The sequence below is a fragment of the Pseudorasbora parva genome, chromosome 18, assembly GCF_024679245.1.
Source record: "Pseudorasbora parva isolate DD20220531a chromosome 18, ASM2467924v1, whole genome shotgun sequence".
Taxonomy (NCBI): Eukaryota; Metazoa; Chordata; class Actinopteri; order Cypriniformes; family Gobionidae; genus Pseudorasbora; species Pseudorasbora parva.
In genome coordinates, this window is record NC_090189.1 from 21,376,142 (window position 1) to 21,402,723 (window position 26,582).

The 26,582-nt window shown below is 38.8% G+C and overlaps 1 protein-coding gene across 4 annotated transcripts in view; it reads right to left on the reverse strand.

Moving 5' to 3' along the window:
• Nucleotides 1-26,582, reverse strand: part of zbtb16a (zinc finger and BTB domain containing 16a) — a 132,799-nt gene that overhangs the window by 85,476 nt on the left and 20,741 nt on the right. For 2 of the 4 annotated variants that reach the window (XM_067422693.1, XM_067422690.1), the window contains exons 1-2: nucleotides 23,160-23,307; nucleotides 19,643-20,992 (exon numbers count right to left, since the gene is read on the reverse strand). In XM_067422693.1, the coding sequence (XP_067278794.1) occupies nucleotides 19,643-20,901 (1,259 nt within the window). In that variant the 5' untranslated portion in view covers nucleotides 20,902-20,992; nucleotides 23,160-23,307. Of the gene's footprint in view, nucleotides 1-19,642; nucleotides 20,993-23,159; nucleotides 23,308-26,582 lie in introns of those variants that run through there. The other 2 variants (XM_067422692.1, XM_067422691.1) reach the window with 1 other exon arrangement.

The window sequence follows — 26,582 nt, forward strand, 5'->3', positions numbered from 1 at the left end:
TTGGCTTATTTGGAAGGGTCATGAATATTAATGTAGAGTTCAGCTCTGATTGGCTGTTTCAATGTGCGGCTCATTTCAATGACAGAAACGTATCTACCGTATTCATGGAGAGATTATGCATCTAACCTTATGTTTGATCCCGTTTTTGACGAAGATAAAGATTTTGAGCAATAACCAATTGTTTTAAAATTGGAAATGGACGCTTTTGAGTGGTAAGTTTAGTCTTTATTTTCAGTAAGACCTGCAAAACGTAAAGTCAGTACTATAACTTCAGCCTACATGATGTGAACTAGCATATAACATTAACTTTACACGTTAACTCATATTGTCAGCAGTCACAACTTTGTTTTTAGCATTTAAAAAAACATTTTAATCACTAATGCGTCACCGTTTGATTTTACAATGATAGCTTGTTCACTTTGAATCACAAACTCTAAACAGCAAACTGGGTAAATGTAATATGTTGTTTGTACAGTAAAGAAGCCAACAGATGTGTTTTTTATTTTTTATTTTTTTACAAATTGACGATGCCTTTTCAAATTACTACTGCAAGTAGTGGAGATGACGTTAGCTAGAAGGATCGAGTGAGCCATCTGTAAGCAACTAAACTAACATAGTTAACGGTAGCTCCTGAGTTAGGTGTTGTAGATTATAATTCTATATTATAATTCTATCTGACAAAAGGGATTGCCATATGCATCTACAGTTTACTTTCGTAGATTTGTCTGACAACACTGGCAGGAAATAACATTAGCTTTGACATTTGTCATACTAATGTACCGGTATACTACTTGGAGTTTCCTATTGTTACTGTACTATCATCTTGGGTTGGATCTAGACAACACATAGGATATTATTTTTAATGTTGTCTCATTAAGAAACTTCCAGTTTAATCAGAAATTGTTTAGACAGTCAATAAGTGGATTAAATCACTACTTACTGCTTGTGGGGATATAGTTTGAATTGCTGCTTCTCCAGTATCAGATGCTGAATGAAGCCTGCTATATTCCAGGTTAGAAAAACTGTCCGTGGTGAAATGGGCCAAGCAAACGAACAACTTTTAATTAAATTGTTGTGGTATCCAGTTATAGATAAACATGCCTGTTGACAGTTTTGATCAGTGGGAAGGCCCCACGTCCCCTGCACAGCCTGGAACATTCGCTATCCTCGCGTGTCGTGTATATAACTGTTGGGGGCGTACATATTAATGATCCCCAGCGATTGCGTCACAGTTGGCGTTCGCCTGAAAATCGCCTGTCTTTCCGTGGTGTTTTTCACAAACAAGATTTACATATGAAGGAGGAAATAATGGTGTTTGAGACTCACTGAATGTGATGTCCATGTACTGAACTCTTGTTATTCAACTATGCCATGGTTAATTCAATTTTTCATTCTAGGGCACCTTTAACATAATATATTTTATTCTTAACCATAATATACCAGTAGTCAGTTTCTATTTATCTATCTTAATATGTAGCTCTGTTTGACACATGCATCAGGGAGTCCCCACTACATGTCTCTATCATCTAAGGGGTCCTTACCCTAAAAAACATCGAAGACCCCTGATGTAAATGATATGATTAGCGATAGAGTTTTATTCAAGGCTCAACTTACTGTATTTATTAGATATAATTCCCCTAAAAATTTATTCTGCCATCATACAAAGCCCTGTGTTGTTTCAAACCTATAATTCATTTAATGTTCAAACATAAAATTAAGATTTTTTTTTATTAAACCTGGGAGATTTTTGTCCCTCCATTTGAAGGTCATTCATCTAAAACTTAAAGGATTAAAAAAAAAAAAAGAAATCATAAATTAATAGCAGGAGAAACAGGACTTGTTTCTGTTTCAGTGACACCATATATATAAATTATATATATATATATATATATATATATATATATATATATATATATATATATATATATATATATATATATATATATATATATATTATATAAATAAATGTGAGGTCCTGATAATATAACACGTATAATAATTAAATAGTAATAATAATTAAAAAAAGGTTTATTTTGGCTTAAAATACCCCATTAGAAACGTGACATGAGTGTATCGTTACACCCCTAATACACACTTCAATATAATATCATTTGAAACATTTCCATCGAAGCATCCACATACGCTGATCTAGATCTTCTCACTATTCAGGCCACCCTTACCTCAGGGCTGGGCAGAAGTAAAAATATTAGTGATCATATTAGGAGTAATGGGTAAAACACAGCCCTATTCTCTGGGCACAGAGAGACTGACCTAGAAAAACACAGCCGCTCTCATCTGGAGAGTGAGGTAGGAGAAATTGGCCCGAGATAAGACGACCCACTATGCTACGGCATTCATGCCCAGGTGCTATCAATTTCCCCCAGTGTGTGCCAGTTCAGAACTGGCACAGTCTCACCCCGCAAGAAAGATGGGACGATACGGGGCACAGTACAGCCTGGTCTGTATAGCATGATGGGATGGTGCTTATCTCAGAGTTCAGAATCACCTATTACTCAAGATGGATTCTGCTCCCCGTCATGCAAAATCCATAGCTTGAGTAAGTAAATGGCTGTTTTTCCTGTGTGCCTAATTGGTGTAGTAAATAGCATTCAGAATTAATTACAGGCCTATAAAATAAGTATTTTTGGATAACAAAAGTCATATAAAAGCCTTACTGGGCTTTCCATTGCAGTTATTTAGTTTTATGAAGGATGTGTGAGTGATTTAAGCACCAGTGATTACTCCAGTTCAAATGCTCCACCAAAAAATAAATAAATAAATCTGTCTGATATCAACAGTTCGGTATGTGCTCCTTGTTCTTACAGGAAATTTAACCTCATTTGGTTGACTTCATAAATCATTTAAAGAAAACAGGATACACACAATGCTGAGAAATGGCTGTTATTACTGCACTTTCAGCATCTGTGTAAATTTAAGTAAAATATGAAAAAGATGTTGCATGACTGATGGCCTGCCTGATATGACGACAGCTCGCTATTGTTGCATCCCATATAGTATATATATATATATATATATATATATATATATATATATATATATATATATATATATATATATGTGTGTGTGTGTGTGTGTGTGTGTGTGTGTGTCTAATATATATTATATGTATACGTATGTATGTATGTATGTATGTATGTATGTATGTGTATATATATATATATATGTATGTATGTATGTTTTAGAAAAGAACGATTGTTTAAATGTTTTTAAAAGAAGTCTCTTCTGCTCATCAAGGCTTCTGCATATATTTGATCCAAAAATATCGTAATAACAGTGTTATTTTGAAATATTTTTACAATTTATAAAAAAAAAAATTCAGTTTGAATACATTTTAAAATTTAATTTATGTGATTCAAAGCTGAATTTTCAGCATAATTTCTCCAGTCTTTAGTCACATGATCCTTAAGAAATCATTCTGATATGCTCATTTGCTGCTCAAGAAACATATATAATTAGTCATTTTTTTTGCCACCAGGTAGGCTCCGCACACAAAAAAGTCATGGCTGTGTGCAAATACCCAAATGTTGAAAACAGTTGTGCTGCTTAAAATATTTGTGGAAACAAAACAAAAAAAAGAACTTGCATGTTTGTTGTTTTGTTGTACTAAACAAAACCAAAACAGTGACCCTAAAACCATGATAAAAAATTTTTTTGACACCCCTGGTCTAAGAGACGACTTTTTCCTTGGGTTTAGTACCTTTCCTGTCCCTCCTTCTTTTATCTTTTGGTCTGCCGAGTGCCACAGCCACAGACAGTTCCAGGAGTGGCCCTTTAGGGAGAGAAAGAGCGGTCCACATGTGGCGTTTATTTTTAGTGCAGCCGACAAGCAGAAAGCCCTCTGGTTAGTTTCTCCAAATGTTTCGAGAGGTGATAAATCTAATATTGACCCTCCTTCTCTTCGTGGGCTCCGTCTACCTACTGCAAATTTTTAATTTGGCCCTGTGGGCACGTAAAGCACAGAGCAGTGTCCTCACACCAGGATCAGTGATGCTGGCAGAAAAAGCAATGTTTCCCCTGCACGTGTTGACACCACTGAGGAAAGCTGCTGATATTGTTGTAGTGACAAAACCCAACTGTCCAGGTCTAAAAATATGTCAACACATCTGTTTGCTTCATGTTGTCAAACATATGTTGGTCAAACATGCATTGACTGTAAACTTCATAATATTAAAAATAATAACAATAATAATTAGAATAATAATTAAAAAAAAACCTTATCTGACAGGATTTGTTTGTTTTCCACTGTCGCCGGCGTTATTATCTGACAATTCTCAAAATGTTGTCTTAAAGGGTTAGTTCACCCAAAAATGAAATTTATGTCATTAACATGATTCACCTTAATGTCCTTCCACACCCATAAGACTAAGAACACCTGTTCATCTTATATGATATTCAATATTTAGTCCGAGAGTGGATTGATGCATGATTGATCGATTGATTCATGATTTGGATCAGCAATTTGACAGTTTGACACGTGATAAGAATCCTGCATCAATAAGCTGATCATTATCGTTTGAATCTTTATTTGAGGTTTGAAAACAAACGCGGAAGAGAAGACAATGCTGAATAAAGTCGTAGTTTTTGTTATTTTTGGTCCAAAATGTATTTTCGATGCTTCGAGATATTCTAATTAACTAACTGATGTCACATACGGACTACTCTGATGATGTTTTATTAGCTTTCTGGACATGGACAGTACAGTTTGCATACACTTGCATTCGCTCTCGGACTAAATATAAAAATATCTTCAGCTGTGTTCCGAAGATGAACAGAGGTCTTACGGGTGTGAAACAACATTAGGGTGAGTCATTAATGGCATAAATTAAACTTTTGGGTGAACTAACCATTTAATAATTTGCAATTACGAGTTTGTCAATTCAGAGAATAAAAAAGTCAGAATTGTGAGATATAAACTTGCAATTGTGAGAAAAAATTCGGAATTTTTATTCTCAGAACGTGAAATTGGGAAAAAAAACTAAAACAAAAGAACAACAACAAGTAAATTGTGACACTCGAAATTACGATTTATATTTTATTTTGTGTCTTGCATAGAATGCTACTGCAGAACTGTCATTTTTTGCCACAGCGTCACAAAAAAAGTTATAGCTGTGCGCAGATACCCAAATGGTCTATTATCAATGTTGAAAACAGTTGTGCTGCTTAACAATTTTTGTGGAAACTATTTGTTTTTTCAGGATTCGTTGAATAGAAAGTTCAAAAGAACAACATGTTTGAAATAAATCTTTCACGTTAACATTATTGTGTTAATTAGGTATGACGCAATAACGGAAAAATTTAAAATGAATAGTACATATGATAATATTACATACAAATAATCCAGCTGCAATATCTGATTGACAGTAGATGGTGGTATTGTAACAAATGAGCATAACAGCGCCCAAGAATCTCAAAGAACATACAAACTAACGTAAAACTTTTTTTCTAATTATAACAATACAACCAAGGGCGCCGTTTTACTGAATCGTATCACGACTGGAAACGTCACATGTACAACAACACGATTTTATAGTTCCATAAACAAATAACATTTTAGACAAAATATTGGCTGTTCTTGTAATTTTTAACAGACAAAAAAAGTTCCAAACAAAGCAAAGATCACAGCAGAACTATTGCGAATCCAGAAAGCAGCACTCAGCGGTGTCTCGCTACTGAGTGATTAGTGTTAAGAAGGAAATCGGATGAATGAATGACTCATTAAGTAACATGCTGTCACCTACTGGCAGTTTAGTTTCATGTTGAAACGTATCAATGCATTTATTCCAACATTTCTTATTTGAATATTCCAAAATGTAAAATGTATTTAAAATCTCATAACATTATTTATTGCAGTTTTAATGTTGATTTTTTTTTAAATTTCTTTATTATTTTTTCCGAAGTGTTTAATATTAACAGCTTCTTGTGTTGCTGGATCTTTTTTTTTTGGACACCAGAAACCATTGCCGTTTTTAATGCAAGTCGCTTTGGATAAAAGCGTCTGCTAAATGACTAAATGTAAATGTAAACGTAATGCTCACATCCACACAACAGACACTCCCAACTTGCTAATACCTACTGAATGAAATCATAGACATCCTATGGTAAATAACTAACTCAAACATCAATTAGAAGATAAATCCCATCTGAATAGTGCTAAAGAGAGATTATAAAAGACACAAGCTCACAAAAAGTCAACAAATAAGGCTCAGACTGGAGGTGAGAGATGAGATACAGCACCTCTAAAGGCATGTCACATTGCTCCAATAAAATCGTAAAAGCTTGCACTCCTCTCTACTTTAAATGGAGACAGGGTGGAAATCAAAGGGAAGGGAAAAAAAACCAAGTGATCAACAGTTGTCCAACGTTGCACCATTGCACCACATACCTGGACATGTCTGCATTGTGCATGCATAGACTGATTTCAATGGAAGAAGCCGCTTTTATCCCTTATCTGGTTAGGTTACAGTGTAATGCACACAATGTCCAAAATAATTTGTTTACTTTCATATGAAAGGAGAAAAATGCCTCTTGCAAAACCTAATAAAAAAATGAACAAACCCACAGCTGATGTAAAAGTGCATTAAATAAGTTCCATTGTAACTATTAAATGTCTCATCAAGGCTGAGGATCCTTGCCTCTGAGGAAAAGCAAACACACTGAACAAAGGCAGGGGTCAAAACCATGACACTATATAGATATATATATAAAAAATCTCTACCATCTCTTGGCTTTGGGTGATTTTGCAGTTCCACTAGTGCAACTACTGTCCTTCAGCAGTGGATTGTGGCTTGCTCGATCTAATGCAACTGGCTAGGAAGAAAATTTGACACTCTCAAACTCACTTAACAACAGCAGCCAGAGCACAGCAGCTTTGAGAGGATCAGCCCTGACTATGTTTGCTCTCTCGGACACACAGCAATGTCAAAGAGAATGTAAAAACATTGAAATGGTCACTTAAAGTGACGCAAACATTTTTAATGAAACTATTATATTTGTTTTATCAGCAAGACCATAAAAAGCTTTGCTGACTTTTGACAAACTTTGAATGACCAAGCTTAAATTTGGAAAGACCAAGCTTAAATTTGGAAAAATATATTTTTGCTCCCTTTTTTTTTTTTTTTTTTTAAATCAAATGTTTTTTGGTAACAGAATCAATTCAGGGAACTGTACCAATCCAGCTAGCCAGGAAAATGGACAAGGTGACATCATTTTAGCGCTCCTGAAAAGCTATGCTGTTTTTTTTCCAAAGAACATTTTGACCTTTTGAAGCTTTTACCTAACAGAGATTTTCCATTACCACTAGAAATAACAATTTAAGAAATACATAATTTAACAACAAACTTTTCATTTAATTTGAATACACTTTTGCAAAGGCATTAGGCAATATATGAAAATTAGCAATGATAAAAATAATATCACTTATTGTTGACACCAACACATGCTAAAGTATAAGTTCAGGGTTTCCCATCTTCGCCTTTCCTACATATCTCACATTCCCTGCTAGCAGACATTAATAGCTCACTCAGGATTTAAATTTGGGCCTGTTTTTTTTTCTTTCCCCCCCAACTAACCAGTTTACAAAGGTCTATTTTTAACCATTCCACACATTAGACAACAGAAAGCAGCTGACAGGGGCAGAATAAGGGACCTAGTACCTCTTCACAATAGCGGGAGCGCAAGAAACCAAGAGACAAAGAAAAGAGGGGGAGAGGAGTTGTGGCCACTTCATGCTCACATCAGTATTTCCACAGCACAACTCTATTTCATCCCGCAGAACTGAAGTGAACTCTGTAAGGTGGAAGGAGAGTGATGTGCTCCTAATGCAGGTGATTGGGTCTCTAGCGTAGTCTGTAGAGCACTACAAAAAAATTCTAAGAAAACAAGTCATCAGAGAGAGAGAGAGAGAGAGAGAGAGAGAGAGAGAGAGAGAGAGAGAGAGAGAGAGAGAGAGAGTTTGTGAGAGTTTGTGAGAAATAAAAGAATCATAAAAAGTATGCCATTTCATACAACATTTTATTTAAATAATTGTATAGGTGTCATATAACTTAGATATCTAGTTACAACTAAATCACTTTATGCAAAATAAAAGGTTTGGTTTGTTTTATTAGTAGTTTTTCTGAGTTTTTCCAAAAAACTCTTTCACCAGTTGATTGTTCACTGTTGTGTCAACCAAATTCAAAGCCTCTGTCAAACTCAGCTTGAGGCAGGCCAAACTGGAGGATGACCATCCTTTGTGCTTCTCGGGACAATGGTCCGAAAGGCTGGGGTCAACACTGGACCCCTGAGACCCTCCCATTCCTACCTCCCGCACGCAGACCTCTGCCCCATGAACTCTGACCCTGTCCTTATTCTGTGAGTAAAAATAATAAAATCTGTTCCGGCAGACTGTTCTGTTATGCGTATTGTATGTAGGGCTCCTTCATTGAACACTCTCTCGCTCTCATCCTTAACATTTAAGTCAAGATTACGCCAAGATTATGTGGGATTCTACTGGCAGATGGTGCTTTTTTTCCCTTCATAAAGCTGAGTGGAGCCAGGAACTGGCTGGGCTACTTTCCCTTACTTAATGAAAGAAAACAAATACTACTGGTTTCAGAATGCTTTGGGTATTGAGTCCAACAAGATGGCATCTAATATTACAAAACATGTCTTTTTTTTCCAAGAGCATGAATAAAAACAATGTAAAACCATATGTGGAGCTGCACTGTTGCAGACACTGTGGTCCAATTTCGATGCATTTCCCTGAGGAATTGCGATCAAACAAAGCCAAAGAAACATTATAAATGAATAAATGTAACGCATTCATAAAATTTAAATAAACCAATAGAACCAGAATGAAATCAGACATGATCTCATTGATATTTCTCCTCTTCTTAAAGCAAATGTCGGTCCTACTATGGAAATGTGGTATTGCCGCTGTTGTTTTTCTAAACTTTGCCTGTGTGACAGATTCTTTACTGATCAATAAAAGACCCTCTATGAAGGTCTGGAAGTCAGCTCACCCCACCCATGATGCTCTTTGACCTTATTGAAGGCCTGACTGAGCAAAAACACTGCTTTTCCCATGAGGCCCCTGGAGGCTCCAGTTTCACTTGGGCAATGAAAGGGACTACTGTAAATAATGGGGGCCTGTTTGACCCCGCCTTTGTCTGTGGCAAGACCCCTGCATCCACTCTACTGTAACAGACTAACCTTTCACAATGGAAGCTCTCATGGTTAAGACCCCAAACCTCTCGGCACTACACCCAAGTCAGGATTTAAAATAGCAGTCAGACCTCTCGACCAAGCGCTCTACAATCTAATAAACAGCCTTTTATCTTGCCAACACACCCAAGCCCACAACAAACCTCCATTTCTTCATTCACTAAAGGTGTACTTAATCATATAACTGCAATGAATGCTTCTTTCCTACAACGCATAAACGCATAACATAAAACCCACATCTTGAGAACCTGCACCGCGATAGTCTTATTTGGAGGAGTAGAAGCACAGATAGGCGACCTTACCATTGACGACGAAATCCAGCTCAGGCTTGGTGAGGAACAAGATGCAAGTGTGGAATAAGGTCAGAGGCCAAGTTATTCTGATGCATGCGTGAGGATGCAGGAAGCTGAGCCTCCGAGATAAGGTTTGATGTGCTGATAAGGACGCCAACACCTGTTGAGGACTCTTAAAGTCTCGCAAAAGCCACACATTTTGAGTCTTCTCATTATGGCCATTACAGATTATTCTGGTTGAGAACTGCCCGCTTAGACAGGAAGAGACCAACTGAGTGACATGTTAAGTGACCAGGTTGTGTAAAAGTAAGCCAACATGCATCAGAGTCAGGCTGACACAATAGCTTCTCGAACAATGTGTGAAATCCCAGCCAAAATGCATTTTTGGCTCTTCAAAAGACACCGCCGCCAACCCCAAAGACAGGATCAATGTGACTTTTCTTTCACTGGAAGGTCAAACAAAGAGCAAGGGGTGTAAAATTGCTAGTCGAGACAGTGGTGGCTCATGTAGGGGAGAAGCAGAGAGCCGCCGCTCTGCTCTATGCTTAATGGTGTACAGCATGTCCTGACAGCATCATCAGTTTCCTTCTGCCACGGACACAAACAGCAGAAATGATGCCGTGTGAGTCATGACGTGTCACAGTGGGCAGCCCTGGTGATCAGTCCAGTAAATGGAATGGCTTTTGGACTCCCAGACAGTGAGGGAACACAAAAACACTTCAGCCTGAACTAAAGGGAGAGAAAGCTCTCTGTGTAACGTGCCAATAAAACTCAAGTGCAATTTTGGTGACAGGTCAAAAATAGTCTGAGAGACACAGAGTAGAAAACTATATCAATTCATCTGCAAAAAAAAAAAAAAATCCCATTTCGGTGTCTGTCTCTAGCAGTCAGGGAGCGAAATAAAGTGCATGTCACAGAGAATATTGTCTGTCTGTAGCATGAGAAACAGACATTGAGGTAATTAAAACATTACAGGGACATTATAGTTTTATAAAATGCTTTCAGTCTGGCAAGTGAAGCAGGGCTCGACGGCCACGAGTCACGACGTATGCCAAACAATGGAGATTCACTGATGGGCATCGCTCAATCTTGGGCTAAATGAAGGTAGTGTGCTTAGTGAAATAATCTCTCTTCTATTGAATTACAGCTCAGATGTATTTGGTAATGTAAGTGCAGGGCACGGCCTCTCACTCAAACAAGCTCTCTTAAGGCCAAGCCATTAATCATTCATCCTGTCCTGCTAGTGATCACTGCAGGCGTCTTCAGTCAGCAAATACATAAATCAATTATGGTTTGAGCTTTATTCTACCATTTATCCAACTGATCCCCCTGGATTACAACATGGCTTAAAACGTGCTGGTTGGCTTTCTGCATTTGCTGAGAGTTGCCATCCCATATCTCTCAAATGCCTCCAGCAGAAGATAATATATAGAGAGGGAGAGAGAGGGAGAGAGGAGAGAGAGGAGAGAGAGGAGAGAGAGGAGAGAGAGGAGAGAGAGGAGAGAGAGGAGAGAGAGGAGAGAGAGGAGAGAGAGGAGAGATGCTTCTTTAGGCCATGTCTCCGCTAACTTAAATTCCACCCCTTGCAAAGAGGGGGAGAAAGCGAGTGTAAGAAAAGAGTGTAATAATAAGTAAATTCAATAAATAATTTCTACTTATTGCACTTTTAAGCAGTGACCTGCAGCCAAAGAAACTTGTGTCTAGAGGTGCGTCACGTTTACTGTTGTTTTGCGTTGAGTCATTTCAATAAGAATCCACACGATCAGGAATACTGCATGTAAGGGGCCAAAGATTTCCCCTTGTAGACTTCTAATATTGGCTTCCGGTTCACCAGAAGTATTACTAAAGTTGATAACAGACAATGGACCTATTTGTCCGCACATTTTTCTTCTCACCTTTTTTCACAAAACATGCCATGCTAATTCATTTCTGCATTATTTTTTAGTAGGTGAAAACTTATTTTGTGTATGCACAATTAATTCCCCAAAAATACATGTTAAGATTATGCAAAAGAATTATGCATTATGCTTCATTAGCATTATTGTTTTAACCATATTTGATGTATTTAAAGCATTTTTACTCGAATCAACCCAGACCTACCATGCTTGCAATTTCAAGGAAGCACAGATTTTTCACAAACAACTCCTGTAACGTGCAGTTTGGCCGCCTCCTACCTGGTCCGACATCACACAGATCTAATGTGATGGGTATTTTATGACCCCCTCCATAGCACACTTGTATCACTCTATCGGGGGCCCCTTGCCAATCTCTGGCACCCCATTCAACAGGCAACAAAGGAGCTAATTAGAGCCCCTCTTGGTGGAAGCCTGAGGAAGGTTCTGATTTGATACTTCCAGGGGATTCCGGAGCCCCAGCAGTGCATTCACACAGCCCTCGTGCACGCTTGGCTTGGCCCTTTGCTCCAGACCTTCATTGTATGCGGAGCTCGGCAGCGCCTTAGAACTAGCGAGGGGGAACCGACACGTCTTCTTTCATGTTGCGGGAGCCAGAAACCAGATGCTAATGGGATATTGATGGGATTAAAACACTGTACTTACTGAAAAGAGGGACCTGCGATATATATAACGTGGCGGCAATACAATTGGATGATGGCTTTTCTTTGAGGATATAACAAGTGTAATGTATTTTCGCTTTATGAGGAAAAACAAGTGGCAGTGCAGCAACTATCCCTTTTTTTCCTCAATCAAATTCAGCCCAATGAACAAAGAGTCAGGCCAGGAGTGAATCTGACTTCTGACCAATTACACAAGTGAGAAAGCACCAGAATAGGGCCAAAAAGACAAGGCCCCTTTTATGAAACACCAGCGCCTTATCTCAACCAGCCGGCTTTCGCTTCATCTACATCGCCACGGTTACTCTTTAAATCTGATTTTGACGCATGTATACGCGCATCTACATGTGTGGTGGAGCAGAATGGCTTCAGATGGCTAGTGTGCCACCTGGCACCGCAGTGGGCTTGCAGCACCCTGCTCTGTCTGTAATCCTTCCATCTCCAGTTGTAGAAAGCAGATAAGAAAGCGGCCGGTGAAAAGCACCTCAGTGAAAAAAGCCCTGTGCGCAACCGTCATGTCTTTTTACCGGGCATGCCAGATGCCTATCGCTTTAATAATATGGGGCAGAGCTGTCTGCCTGTCTGTGTTTACTTTTATTCCTTATTCATGTGCGAATAAAAAAAAAGTGTCTTATTTTCTACACACAAGTACAGAACCCGATCGCAGTGTAGGTGTGTTGCCTCAGATACGAGCGGACAGAAGAGAATCAAATAAGAGTTTGGTGGCGAAATTCACCTGATAGACTGCTTTGATACAAGAATCAACAAACTTCTATTCGTCAGCGAGGCTCTGAAGATACAGAGCTGCAGTCAAGGTGCGCAAGTCCAATACACATGATGCAACCTAGTGTTAAGTCTTTAATCGATACATCTCTTGTCTTGACAGTGAGGACAGAAGGCAGATTCCAGATCAGAGGGGTGGCGGTGTAAATCTTTACAGTTCAAGCGGGGCTTTTAAAGCCTGTCCATAATTGGGCGCCTGCCAGCTGCTGCCGTATGTGGGCTGCATAGACAAATACTAGCATCTGAAACAAAAAGCCTTGAAAAACACAGATATGCACACTTCAAGACATTAAATATATATATAGTCCGCTGATCGCTTACTGAAACTATAAAACGTTTGTGATGGTATAATTCTATTTATTATGCAATTAGAATAAAATTAACAACAGTATGAAAACCTGTGAATTCACATTACTTTTAGGATTTCCACTATCTTTATGATATAACATTTTGAGAAAGAGACTCGCTTTAATAAGGCTCATAGCTTTGTCTTTATAACACTAACAAAACTCATCTCAAGCCTAAAACAAGCATTTCACATTTTTAGACGTCTAGACATGAGAAGCGTAATTTTCACAAGACAAAATTTCTAGTCCTAGAAATGTATGGAAATGTCAAAATCATTTTTGGGGGGTATTATTCCCATTTTCAGAGCAGCCATGAGGAGTTTCAGAAACTTAATTGGCTAACTTGACGAAGTAAAGGGTCCACTTGTTTGAAGTCTTTTTGGCTTAATTGCAATCATTCCTAATTACCATACGGCTCCAGAGTTAAACACCACACACTATCAAATTAGCTGGCACCGAGGATGTTTCACAGGTTTAAGGGAAGCTGAATGGATAAATTGTCCAAGGCTTTGACTTTCTAGGATTTTTATAATGCCTGTACATTAGTGTTGGGCGATGTGCACCATAGACATATTGTCCCTGTCAGCTTGTGAGATCACCAATACACAAAATTATCGCTTGTGTGTGTGTGTGGCAGCACTTATTTGATCATTAATTATTATTTATTAATTAATAAATGCTTTTATCATGGGGAAAAAATCTTTTTCTATCCTTTTTCAAGAAAAGGTGATGAAGAAAAATGTCAGGTTGCAGTGGATATCACACATGCAATTTGCAAACTTTGCACAAGAGTTATGATCTTAAACCACAGTCAATTATTCATCCAAAGTGAAAGTAAAAACTTTTGGCATCTGACGTGGCACAGCACATTAATTCTCTCAGACATGACAAGAACTGAGTCTACCTCAGTGCTGATAATAGAATATCTATCTTCATCTATTGGCCTAATATTTATCTTGTGGACCATACATTAACGATAGTGGGGGAATTTTTTTTTTTTGAAGAATCAATATTTCTTGTAAAACAAGTTTTGTTTTTGTTTTGAAGTTAGTGTTATAATCTGCTTTTGATTTCCATCAACAGCTCATTATTGTCTGTAGTTTGGACCTAAAGACTGCTATTTATACAGTATATAGTATAATTTAACATTATTATTATATTATTAATAATAATTTGTAATTGTATTGTTATTAGTGTTAGAGTCATTAAAATGTTTTATTAATATGCTATGAAAACAAAACAATGTGTTTCTTTTATAACAAGCACTCTTGATGACTTGTGAATAAATCAGAATTCAATTTTGATGTGGAATAGTCTAATCTTAAAAACATTTTCATTGAGTCCTCAATCTTCATACGGGCAAGTCGGTGTCGCAAGTGATGTCATGATGAAGTTAAGGAAGGCAAATTAATTATAGGTTCTAATATTAATTTATTAATAATACTAGCGCGATAACAACAACAAATGAGCCAACTATAAACTAATTATAGTATTGATATTGTCAAAGGCATCAGCAATTTTCTGACTAGTGTCGACACGGGATACCATTGTCTATAAATGGCACAACCCTCCTGTACATTACACATGTAACATACATCTATCCATCACATATCCTACACTGTACATTTATTCCCTCACAGCCTTGTTTAATTTATTTTGTTTTAAAAATATGGTATATAAACTGACTGAATACCAATAAAGCTAAAAACAAATAAAAACATTGACCAAGCCTTAGTCACATTAAAGACAATGTAAGTAGGACAGGTGAAGACTGGACACTTGTAGCAAAATAAATGGGGGAAAAAGTCCTGCGTTTCAGTTAAAAGAATGAATTATATAACTTAGAAAGCACATTCAGATTGCAGATTTTTTTTTTTCTAAAAAAAAGCCACTTTGAAATAAATTTGAAATGTTATCTTCTTATTTAAAAAGGTTGTTTTTGTTTTTTAATTTTTTTACATTTTAGACATAAAAGTGAATGTGGGCATATTTTTAAATAAAATATTTGCAAAGGAGTTTAAATGGATTACTTCACAAATATATAGGCTTTATTCTCTTGAATCTTTTTTAATCCTCTAATTACTTAATTTCTTTAAATAAAAAGACCACCCCTCAAAAAAATAAAAAATAAAATAAAATAATAATAATAATTTGGTCCCCCAAATGTTTAAGACATGGTTACGGCCTTGGGTAACAATTTTTTTTTTAACGATTTGCTGAATTTCATGAGGCAAATGACAAAATGCACCATATTATAGCAGCTCACTGCTTAATGTTACAGCAGCAGAACACAAACCGAACATCAAGTTCATGTTGTGTCAGAGATCTATGGGACAGCCGTTGTAGGAGAGTTACAGCTATGTGGTGAGATTCAGCTGCACTTGTGAGCATACAAGGAAAGTTGTGAGGTGCAGCTCTGGTGTTATCTCATTCTGCAGCACCATGAGGACTTATCATCCCCATCTGCTCTTGGTAGAGTGGAAAGGAGAGCACAGGGTTATCGCTGTCTCTGATATGCACAGATAAGACCCTGCCTCCTGTTTAAACACCGTAGCTAGCTTCACAGTTAGCACTACCTGTGCTAGCTTGACTACACTAAATCTTCTTCCACCTGTCTGCTATGAACAACAACCTAAGAACCAGACATCTATTGCTTTCAAAAAATGATCCATGTCAATCTCTTTCACAAACACAGGAGTCCAAACTGTTCAAAGAATGCGGATAAAATGCAGTGATATCCCCCCCCCCCCCTCCCCCCTCTCCCTCCCTTTCTTTGTGAATTATTCTGGTGCTGTGCATGTGTTGATTATTTTCTTTTTGGCAGGTTGCTGAAATATTTCTGTAATAACTTTCCATGAGTCAAAGGACCACAGTTTTCCTTGGCACAAAAAAAAAAATCCTTTAGATGAGTGTCAAAAAAGCTGCTACGGTGCTTCGATCTAGCTCCTGTAGAGAACTCTGGGTGGTTGAAATACAAATAAACATGTTCATTTAGGCAACCCTCAGACATTCATCTACCCCATATATTACAAGATTACTCCAGTGGTCTAGTTAATAGGATAGCCTTGACACTCGCATGGTTTTGGAAGTGATGCACATATCATTCAGGGCATTATGACATAACCCAGGGCAATGGGGAACGAATGCAGCAAGCTAAATTTATACAGGAAACAAGCACTTACTGATGCATTCACTCCCAAATGCGCGCACACACGCACACGCGCGCACACACACACACTTTTACATGCAGAAAGGCTTGTGCCTACTCTGGAAACAATTACAGATGTTAGCTTGACCCGTTTGCCCTAAATGAACTCTCAAACAGAAATATTTTTCACATAGAGTGCTAGAAATGGCTGGGACCCTGGCACAAGATGTTGCAAAATAATCTGTAATTAGTCACAAGAGCTGCCACCCCGTCTGCTGCAAGCCGTCAAGAGCTGTGATGAAAAAACCTTTAAAAAGGAAACCTCACCAAGGGCAAATCTAACACTGTCATTCCTTTTATTAAAAAGAGGAATATCATTGAAACTTCAAAAGAAAGTAAAGCATATAAGTACATCTAACCAATATCTCTGGAATAAAATAAGAATGGGGAAGGATCTAACATCATCTGAAGTTATGGTTTGACATTAGATTCCATTACCACTGTCATGCATCATTTAGATTTTTTTTTTTGAAGCATTGAAATACATACTGTTAAGATATGATGCAAATTGAAATTGAAACATGCCCATCTTAAGAACCTTTAATGTACTGGATCAAGTAACAATTTGGATCTCAATCTCATCAGTGCTGCTAAAACTACTTCAATTGCGTGTCTCTGCCTGTCAGCAACGGCTGCATCCTTTTTAGTCAAATTCGGAACATCTGACATGCCAACGCGCTGACTTCCATGATTCACACAAGCACATAGGACTTTTAAATTAACACAGCTTGTCAATTATTCTGTTCTAGGATAAACACCAACCTTAAAGTTCATAAGGTTGAATGAACATTTTTCACTCTGTGAATAATGAAGGTAATTAAGAGGGATTTATTAATGCCATCTTGAGCACTTCCAAAGACGCATGAATATTTGTACTGAAACTGAATCCTCAGATGAACTTTCACCGTTGTGCATTCCAGCAGATTAAGGACAAACGTCCTTAGCCTGTCATTCCTGGGCCTGTCATTAAGAAACCCACAGAATGCAGATCTACTGAAATCCTATAAACAAGCGGCACAAAAACTCAGGCAATTATCAAAATAACGTACTCTGGTTTGTACAGACTATGGAAGGACCTACACAATCAATTTCTCTTTGGAGAGACACATATGGCTGGTATTTTCCCTCAATGTCTTTTCATACAGTCTGCATACAGCTTTCATACAGCTGCTTTATAATCTTATTGCACCTCACTGCAATTGACTCCAAGACGTGCATGACTGGCTCACTTTAACTTTATCTTTTATCCAATCAAAACTCTCTCCGCTAGACAGCAACTGAACAGCCTGCTTCATGACACCAGAATAAACGCATTCAGCTGTTTCTTAAGTGCAGTAACAACAACCATAGCTTTTTATACTATGAATATTGTTAGCTTGTGACAAATTGAATAATTTGAATAGATGTAAACTTAAAGGGTTAGTTCATCCAAAAATGAAAATTTTGTCTATAATTACTTACCCTCATGTTGTTCGACACCGACACGCGTTCATCTTTGGAACACAAATTAAGATATTTGTGTTGAAATCCGATTGGCTCAGAAAGGCCTTCATTGACACCAATGTCATTTCCTCTCTCAAGACTCATAAAAGGCACTAAAGATATGGTTACGAAGTCCATCTCACTACAGTAGCGCTACAGTAATTTTATGGTCATCACTAAATAAGTCATTATTTAGTTTTTTTTGTAAACAAAAACTATTCTTGTCGCTTCATAAAATGACTGTAGAGCTACTGTAGTGAGATGAACTTTGTAACAACGTCTTTAGTGCCTTTTATGGGTCTTGAGAGAGCAAATTACATTGGTGTCAATGAAGGCCTTTCTGAGCCAATCGGATTTCAATAAAAATATCTTCATTTGTGTTCCGAAGATGAATGGAGGTCTTATGGGTGTCGAACGACATTAGGGTAAGTAATTCATGACAATTTTCATTTTTGGGTGAACTAACCCTTTAAATGTGGTCCAATGCTAAAATATTGTACAAATAAGTTCAACATCCTGCAAGCCTTGTATAATCAACAGCAACAAGGGTGTGGCTATGGCCTTCAAAAACTGATAATGTCTACCGTGGATTTCCTCACCTCATGCCTGCTCCTTGCAACACCCCCACAAGTCACACTGACAAGAACCAGAGGCTAGCCAAGTGGCCAAAAGGTTACGCTTTGGAGGTCGGCCCGGGTCCTACACACATACCCTCATTTCCTGGGCTGGACAGTCAGCCCTACTCATAAAGCTAATAAGGACCTCCTTGTCCCGGGTGGCTGGGGCCCAGGCTGGCCTACTCATCACTGGCCACACCATGGGGGTCAGGGGGTGGGAGGGGAGGCTGCTTCCCATTAGCCTGCGCCCTCTCCAGGTGCAGCTAATGGGCTCAGCCAGAGCCTCACCAGGACATGCCTGGAAGTGATCAGCACCCAACGCCTGAGATCCGTGACAAACAGACGGCACACTTAAAGTTAAAAATAATAATTTTTCTTCACTATGCTGAGAATGCCTTGTCTTGCTGTGTGCAATTATGATAATATATCTGAATACGACAGCTTACAGTAAGATGAATATAAACTTGCAAGCACATTTATTGAACTACTGAGCATGTCAAAAGAAAAATCTCTTTCATAAAAAATAATAATTATAGATTATAAAAATTGTCAACACAACTATTACTGGCAAATTGGCACCTAATTTATACTGTATTTTCTTTTAATAGAATCCATTAACATTCATGATGAATTAACCATACGAGTGCTTCTTAATGTGATATTTTAGACTGTTTCAAAAAGTTATATTGCAACTTTATTGACCTATTTTTTCCCCTCACTGCTTTCAAATGTTATTTTAGCTGAAGAGCAATTTTTCTTGATAAGGGCAAAGCAAGAGGAAAACATATACGTGCGTAAATCAGCTCTGCAATCATTCTCTCTCATATCCACCGCAGGCAGAGTGTTAAGCAAATTGACCTCCAGCATGAAAGATGATAAGCAATCAACAGTTAACCATCATGACACATCTTCCACGAACATTTCTCTGCAGCTAAGTTCTTTAATCAAAAGAATTTCTAAAAATGGGCACCTTCTGGTCCTTTGTTTCCCAGAGCGCAGTACACTAATTGAATTAGGGACCCTGCCTTTGCATGAGAGGAGGCAAAAAACAAAACACAATTCGGGAACATGCTTTTAAGCTAACCAACTTGATGTACAAAATGAAAACAGTAGCTTACCTGTGCTGTTCCACGGCCTCATTGTCAGGCAGTTCGGCACCACACACATTGCAACGCTCGTTCGGGCCACGGCCATCAGGCTTCATCCCAGCAGCTAACTCGCCGAGCTTGTTGAAGAACTCCCTCTGGATGAAGCTCTGAGGCAACAAGCCCCCATAGGCACTGAAGTCCATGGACATGGCCAGGGCTGGGGACATGTGCAAGGATGAGGCCATGGAGGCAGGCATAGAGAGCATCGCTTCATTCTTGTGGTTGGGAGGAATGCCGTAGAGTGACGCCAAGTGTTTTTCGGTCATCCCCGCCATGGCCTCCAAGCCCATCTGGCTGACCTCAGCCTGCTGGTCGCCCACACCTTCCTCCCTAACATAGTGCAGCTCACGGGCACTGGTGATCACACTGCTCCTGGTAGGAGTGCCGGGCCCGTCGCGGTTCTTGTCGGACTCTCCGCTGCGTTCACCGTTGCTGGAGGAGCTGGACTCCGTGGCTTTAGGGCTCTCGTGCTCGCCGCTCTCATCTACTTGCATCATCTCCGTCTTGATCTCTCCCATCATGGGGTGTGAGTTGCCATGCAGGGACTGTTCAGAACCCACACCGGGGTGCATGGTGCTCTGCAGGAGGGACTGGCCAATGCTCATTAAGCTGTCCACGGCTGCTTTGGTTGGGCTCATGGTGGAGAGGCCGAAGGAGGTGGAGACTGAGGGACTCTGATCAACCATTCCTGGCAGCGCCAGTGCCTGCTGGGCGGCCGACAAGTAGCCGCCTTCCTCCACGGAATGCTTTTTCAAACCCGTCAGGTTCCTGCCGTGCCGTGCCTTGCGTTCCTCGTCATCTTCTGTGCCGCCATCGTTCATGTTGACCTCCGTGTCATTTTCATCTGAGGACTGGATGGTCTCCAGTATCTTCAGGCATTGCTCCTCCAAGTACTCTATTTCTAAGATCTCTGCTGCATACAGCAGGTCATCCAGATCCTCCACTTTAGCTTGGAGCGTGGCAGTGTAGGCATACTCCAGAATCTGCTGGAAAGTCTTTGGTGAGAGAAAGTCCAGAGTATAATGTTGGCTGTTGCGGTGAAACAGGATCTCAAACATCTTACTGGTGCAGGCCAGCACGGTCCGGTGAGCGTGGAACTCCTGGCTGTCCACCATGATGACCACGTCACACAGCGTGCCGGCCAGGCGCATTTGATTAGCCTTGTGCAGCAGGGCATTGGGGTGATTGGGGTTCTGGAGCTGGATCATACCCATTTTAGTCAAATCCATAACGTCTCTGAAATCCACACGGCCAACTCATGAGTCTTTCTTTCCACGTAGCAGTCTGTTCAGTTATCTTTGTAAACAAGATAAGGTCAATCTAGAAAGAGATGAAAGAGACCCACAGTTAAATGCAGCAGACTCTATGTTGTTGTTGATTTTCTTTGTTCCTAAATAAACATCAATCATAAAATAAAAATGTAAAAAAATCTGAATAATAAAGATGCCATCCATTTTTACAATGATATCAATAGATTACATTTCCGCTGCACTCTGTACAGTAAAAAAAAAAAGAAAAAAAAATTTAATATGAATATTTCAGTAAAAGATTCCTAAGAAACAAATGCAAAATTTGACCATAAGTTGTCAAATCACACAAAATAAACCAAAACGACAAGTGGCCCACATGAGAAACGGGTAAACTTGGCTTTAATGCTAGTAAAGGCTGACAGTAATCAAGCCTTTGTTTCTATGTGTTCGAGCTCGCCTCACAAAGCCCATCAACAGCCTCCTGAAATGAAATGGCATCTTATTCAGTATTCTCATCACAGACAGGGATACTGAGCGGAGCATGGAGAGTGAGGCAAGCTGTTGCCAGGAATAGTTGGAACAGAGGATGACAAAAAACACACCAGAGCTCCTAAAACACATCAAATGCCATTTTTATTTTAAATACACTTCCATGTACCATATGTAAAATGTATACCGGTCATTGTTCTGCTTTAAATATATAATATTTAAAAGATAAAGCATCAATGCACACCAAATAAATATTTTTTTGAAAAACTCATTTGTCAATTTAACAATAAAGCTTAAATGGTACATGTATCATACATTTTGCCAATATATAAATTCTACATTATAACAATGTATTACATGATACAAATACATACTCGCTATAATTTGACGTTTGAAATGTACTTTGTACAACAACCTGACACTATATTATAACAAAATAATCTCTATGGCATTTGAGTAAGATCACTTTTGAGAGAACATGATCAGAGGAAGATCCACCGGTAACATCACATATAGTAGATAAGACACGGGAGATTTACTCAGACATGTAATATTTCCCCCGTTTCATTTGATCATCAAGAAGCCTCGTCAGAGAAGATCAGGCTGGTGAATGGTCCTAATATCAAACACTATGATCTTAGCATTGAATGACGGGCTCAGAAAGCAAATAAGCGAAAGTTGTGATAAAGGCAGACATGAGAGAAATATATTCCAGGGGTTTCACGCCGTTTAAATCGCCACAGAATACAGGAAGACGAGTAATGTGTGAGAAATGAATACAATTTCTTTGAAGTGCAGTTGACTGATGTTGAGATGCTAGTAATAATGAAGCCAGTTCACGCACGCGATAACGAACTGTCGGCTACAACTCAAACAAAAGTCAAGAACCGATCAAAACATATTCGTGTTATTCAACTACTGCTGTGATTACAGCCATCTACCTCATATACGATAAAAAAAAGATCAATGCAAAGTCCAGGCAGAGCTCATTTGACAGATCAATCCATGATTATTCGACTGTTCACACGTGAATCAATTTAAGTTAAAATGCAGGACCCGCCTGTTATTTCATTACTCATTGGGAAAATAGCGTTTGGGTTAAACGAGTCTTTCAATGTTAGAATAAAACAAGAACAGAAGAAGAAGAAGAAGAAAAAAAGTAATTTCACTTTAAAAACCACAACCAATACAATTCGGTTCATTTGGAAAGACAGTGACACGCACCTCCATGGTAGCCCTGATTTATTATCAGACCTACTGACAACCAAAATAATAATCACCAAAACACCCGATAATAGTTTACTCTACGACAAACTTCTTCGGTTATTGACATAATATCTGAACGTTCAATTTGAAGCAGTCACGCTGAGAATAAAGCACATGGAAGCACGTCACTGTCTGGTGCGCGAGCAGACCTCACGTCCCCCGAATACTAAAACACACGCTTACGTCAACATAACATTTCCACATGTGTAAAGATGAACATAAACAGCCATATCCATCAGGTGCCCTGAGCCTGAGCACAACCCTGACAGCCACACTTTTACTTTTCGGTGCACTCACAATTCACCTTCACTTGAAGCAACAGTAGAAACACTGTAACTTGATGTGATGCTGCGCGCAAACACATCTGATAAACACAACGCGGATTCTCTCTTAATGTGAACATTTTCCCAAAGTGAAAACACACAAGACAGATGGGTCTGTCGGGAGCTGTAGGTGTTTTAAAGGTGCGCGCCTGTACTCACCTGTGTTGCACGTTTGGCTTCCGAGCGTGCGGTTATTAGGACTGTGGCATAGTAACGCAGTTCACAGTACCCGCTCTCTCTCACGCGCACTAACTCCTCTCTGCTCGCCGCTTAGCAAATCAACACGGCGGTGACGTCAGCGCACATCCTCACCGGAGTCCTGACAAACGCTGCTAAAGTGAGACACCTAGGGGGCTGTCGAATATAGGCCAGCGTGTCTGGGACACTATCTATCACAGTGTTTGGACTTTAATCATTAACCTTTAAGCATCATCACCTTTGCTACTACTTCTACAACCAACTAACTTCTCAATGAGGTCGATCTGCACCGACTGTAATGTTAAAGTTGTCTTCGATAAGTAAATTCATATTTACTTGTGTTTTGCCTGTATTTCTTGTCTAGCTGTTATATTTGTCTAGTACACTCTGTTCCATTACGGAGTTTTTCATGGAATCATTAATGCCAATAAAGACACTTTATTTAGCATATGGCAAGCCAACTTCACATTTAATCCTTAAAACTACTAGGCTATGTATTTTCATTCTACTAGTAGGCTACTTACTTTTTCTTTTCATTTTTTAGATACTAGCATTTATTTAATTAAGTGCTAGTGCCTATTAATTAGTCACTAGTGCTAATTCTTTAGATGTGAGAAACTTTTTCAAATATACTAGTCATTCATTAGATAGCCTACAAGTTCTTATCTTTTATATACTGGTACTTATTCATTAGATATTAGTACCTATTAAAGGTGCACTTAGTAGTATTTTTGCATTAAAATATCCCAAAACCACCAGGCCAGTGTTATATATTGTGTTCAGTTGAATTCTTACAATATCCAAAATGTTTCCAACCATTTGTATATTGTAAGAAAATTGCTATTTAAAGGTCCCATGGCATGAAATTAATTCTATGAGGTTTTTCAACTTTAATATGAGTTCTGAATATTGTCCCCATGAGGTTAGAAAATGACAGTCCAGATAAGCTGATCTAGAATTCTACTGTTATGACATCATAACAGGAAAGGGTACCTCCCCTTCCTCTGCTTTGCCCGCCCAGAGAATTAGTAGAGAATAGATTCAGTTTATCAGTCGCTGCACGCCACAAACAGTGAGTAACAGTTTTTATTAATGCCTGATCTAGGATCAGTGATGTGTAGGTAATCATTCAAGTTCACACAGACTTTCATTCTAAATCGTTTAATACTGTCATTCCCGATGCTGGCCGTCTTGATGCATCAGTGAATCAAGCCAGTGACTAAAACAATCAACTTCACGTAATTTCTGTTAACAGTATGAAACAAATCTGTTATTTAAATGATTAAACTACAGAGAGCAATCAAAGAACTCTCTGTATAATGTTTGGTTCGGTCAATCTCACGTATATCTGCAGTGCACACTTGTCCAAACTGCTGTTATAATGAATGACACTGTTATGCTCAACAAAAGCTCTTCCTGTATTCATGTCAATGTTGTGTTTGTTGTTAGTTGTGGTGAAAGCATTTTGTGAAAGAAATAACGTTGAAAAGTTCACTCGTGTTTATTCATAGTTCTCAGATACAAACAAAAGCCGCGTTTCCACCGCAGGAACTTTACCCAGGAACCAGGAACTTTGGGGTGGTACTCGGTGTGTTTTGACCGCAGGAACCAGAGTCTAAATGAAGTTCCGGGTAAATTTTTCCCCCTCCAAACGGGCCTGCTCGCGAGGTAGTACTTTTTCAAAGTTCAGGAACTTTCGAGGGCGGGATTTGGGCGCTGAACATGCTGATTCGTTTAGCATTTTATTTCAACCAGCATTTTTAAAAGTCTTTTGCGAGGTTCGTTTTGCATTGAGTAAATATCAGTCTTGCTCTCGGTCTGATGGTGCGCGTTCGTCTCAGCCATCTCACGTTCAATGTTCGTAATAGCTGATAATAATATACATTGTCATTTTAAATCTAGCTTTACAAGCTCTCTGAATATGCTAGTGCTCTTTTCTGATGTTGTTAATTACCTCTTTAGTAAACCTATACATAACCAGCAAAAGCAGCACAGCTTGAATCTCTTCCATACTCGTTATGAATTTTTTTACAGTCTATTTTTCACCATGTAAACGACCTGACCCCATTACTTTTAAGTGTGCGTCCATACATGACGTGACAGCGCGCGCCACGCTCATGTTGACAAGAGAGGAAAGTTCATTTTTCTGAGGGGTAAACTTTTTATTTCGTAAGTTATGAAGATAATGCTGAAATAATGACACACCATATATTGCCCCAGGGCGTTTTTACTTTAACTGCGCCTGACAGAAGAATTAATTTTTTTCTGAGATGATTATTACACTTTACAACAAATAAATAGCTTATATAATATTGTATTAGTCCTGGTGGCCGTTAAGAGTTGCTATGGCTACAGTTAACACATTCCAGCTGCTGGAGAAAACGGTGTTGACATTTTTGATGCGGAAGACAAACTGCATGTCACAAAATGATTGCAATTGAAAGTCATCACATGTAAACACCAGATCGGTTTAGATAACGTCTCATGTAAACAGTCCACTAAATCTTTCAATCTGAATGACAAAAAAGAAGTGTGCTTGTAAACGTGGCTAGTGTCGTGCAAAAATGATTACTGTCCGTCACTGACTTGGAGGAGCAGTCGCGCGCAGTCCTACATCACCGGACTAATTTGCCTAATCTTCACGGAACTTTAGATCGCGGTGGAAATGCAGACAGTTGCAGGTCTGGGGGGAGAAAAGTTCCTGTAAAAAAAGTTCCTGGTACAAATTGTTCCGGGTAATTTTGGTGGAAACGGGGCTAAAATAAATTTGCGCACACACAGCGCTCTCAAAAACTCGGTACAATAACACTTTCTCAGCAATCTTTCCCCAGCTCTCTCTGTCTCTGCCTGGACTGGCAGGCAGGCCGCGCTGCAGCTGCTCGCGCCTGACTAAACCAGGACCCTCCGCCCGTAATCTAATTTCAAATGCATATGTCAGCCAATCACAGCAGACACGCCCCTTGAAACAGAGCATTCAAGCCAGAGGGCTAATATCAATATAGAAAAAAATGCCTTTTATTTCTAAATTATAAATTTTTTTTGATGTAAAAACCATACTAATAATATAAGTACACCTCAGGAAACATTATAAAATAATAAAACAATCAATGCCATGGGACCTTTAACCAAGGAACCGGACGTCTGAGGGAGTCACCTGTTAATTGCATCATATCTGTGTTACCCTCGGTTTCCGGTTTTATTCTGACAAAGCGCTTTACTCTTAGGAGTGTGAACAAGTGTCACAGCAGCCGTTGAGTAAAGGCACAGAGTAACGTCATAACATTCTTTTAAACACACTTAAAATGTACCGGTATCTGATACGATCAACAGAGCTGCGTTACCTCACACTCGTGACCGGAAAAGCGGAAAATGTGCCAGCGACTG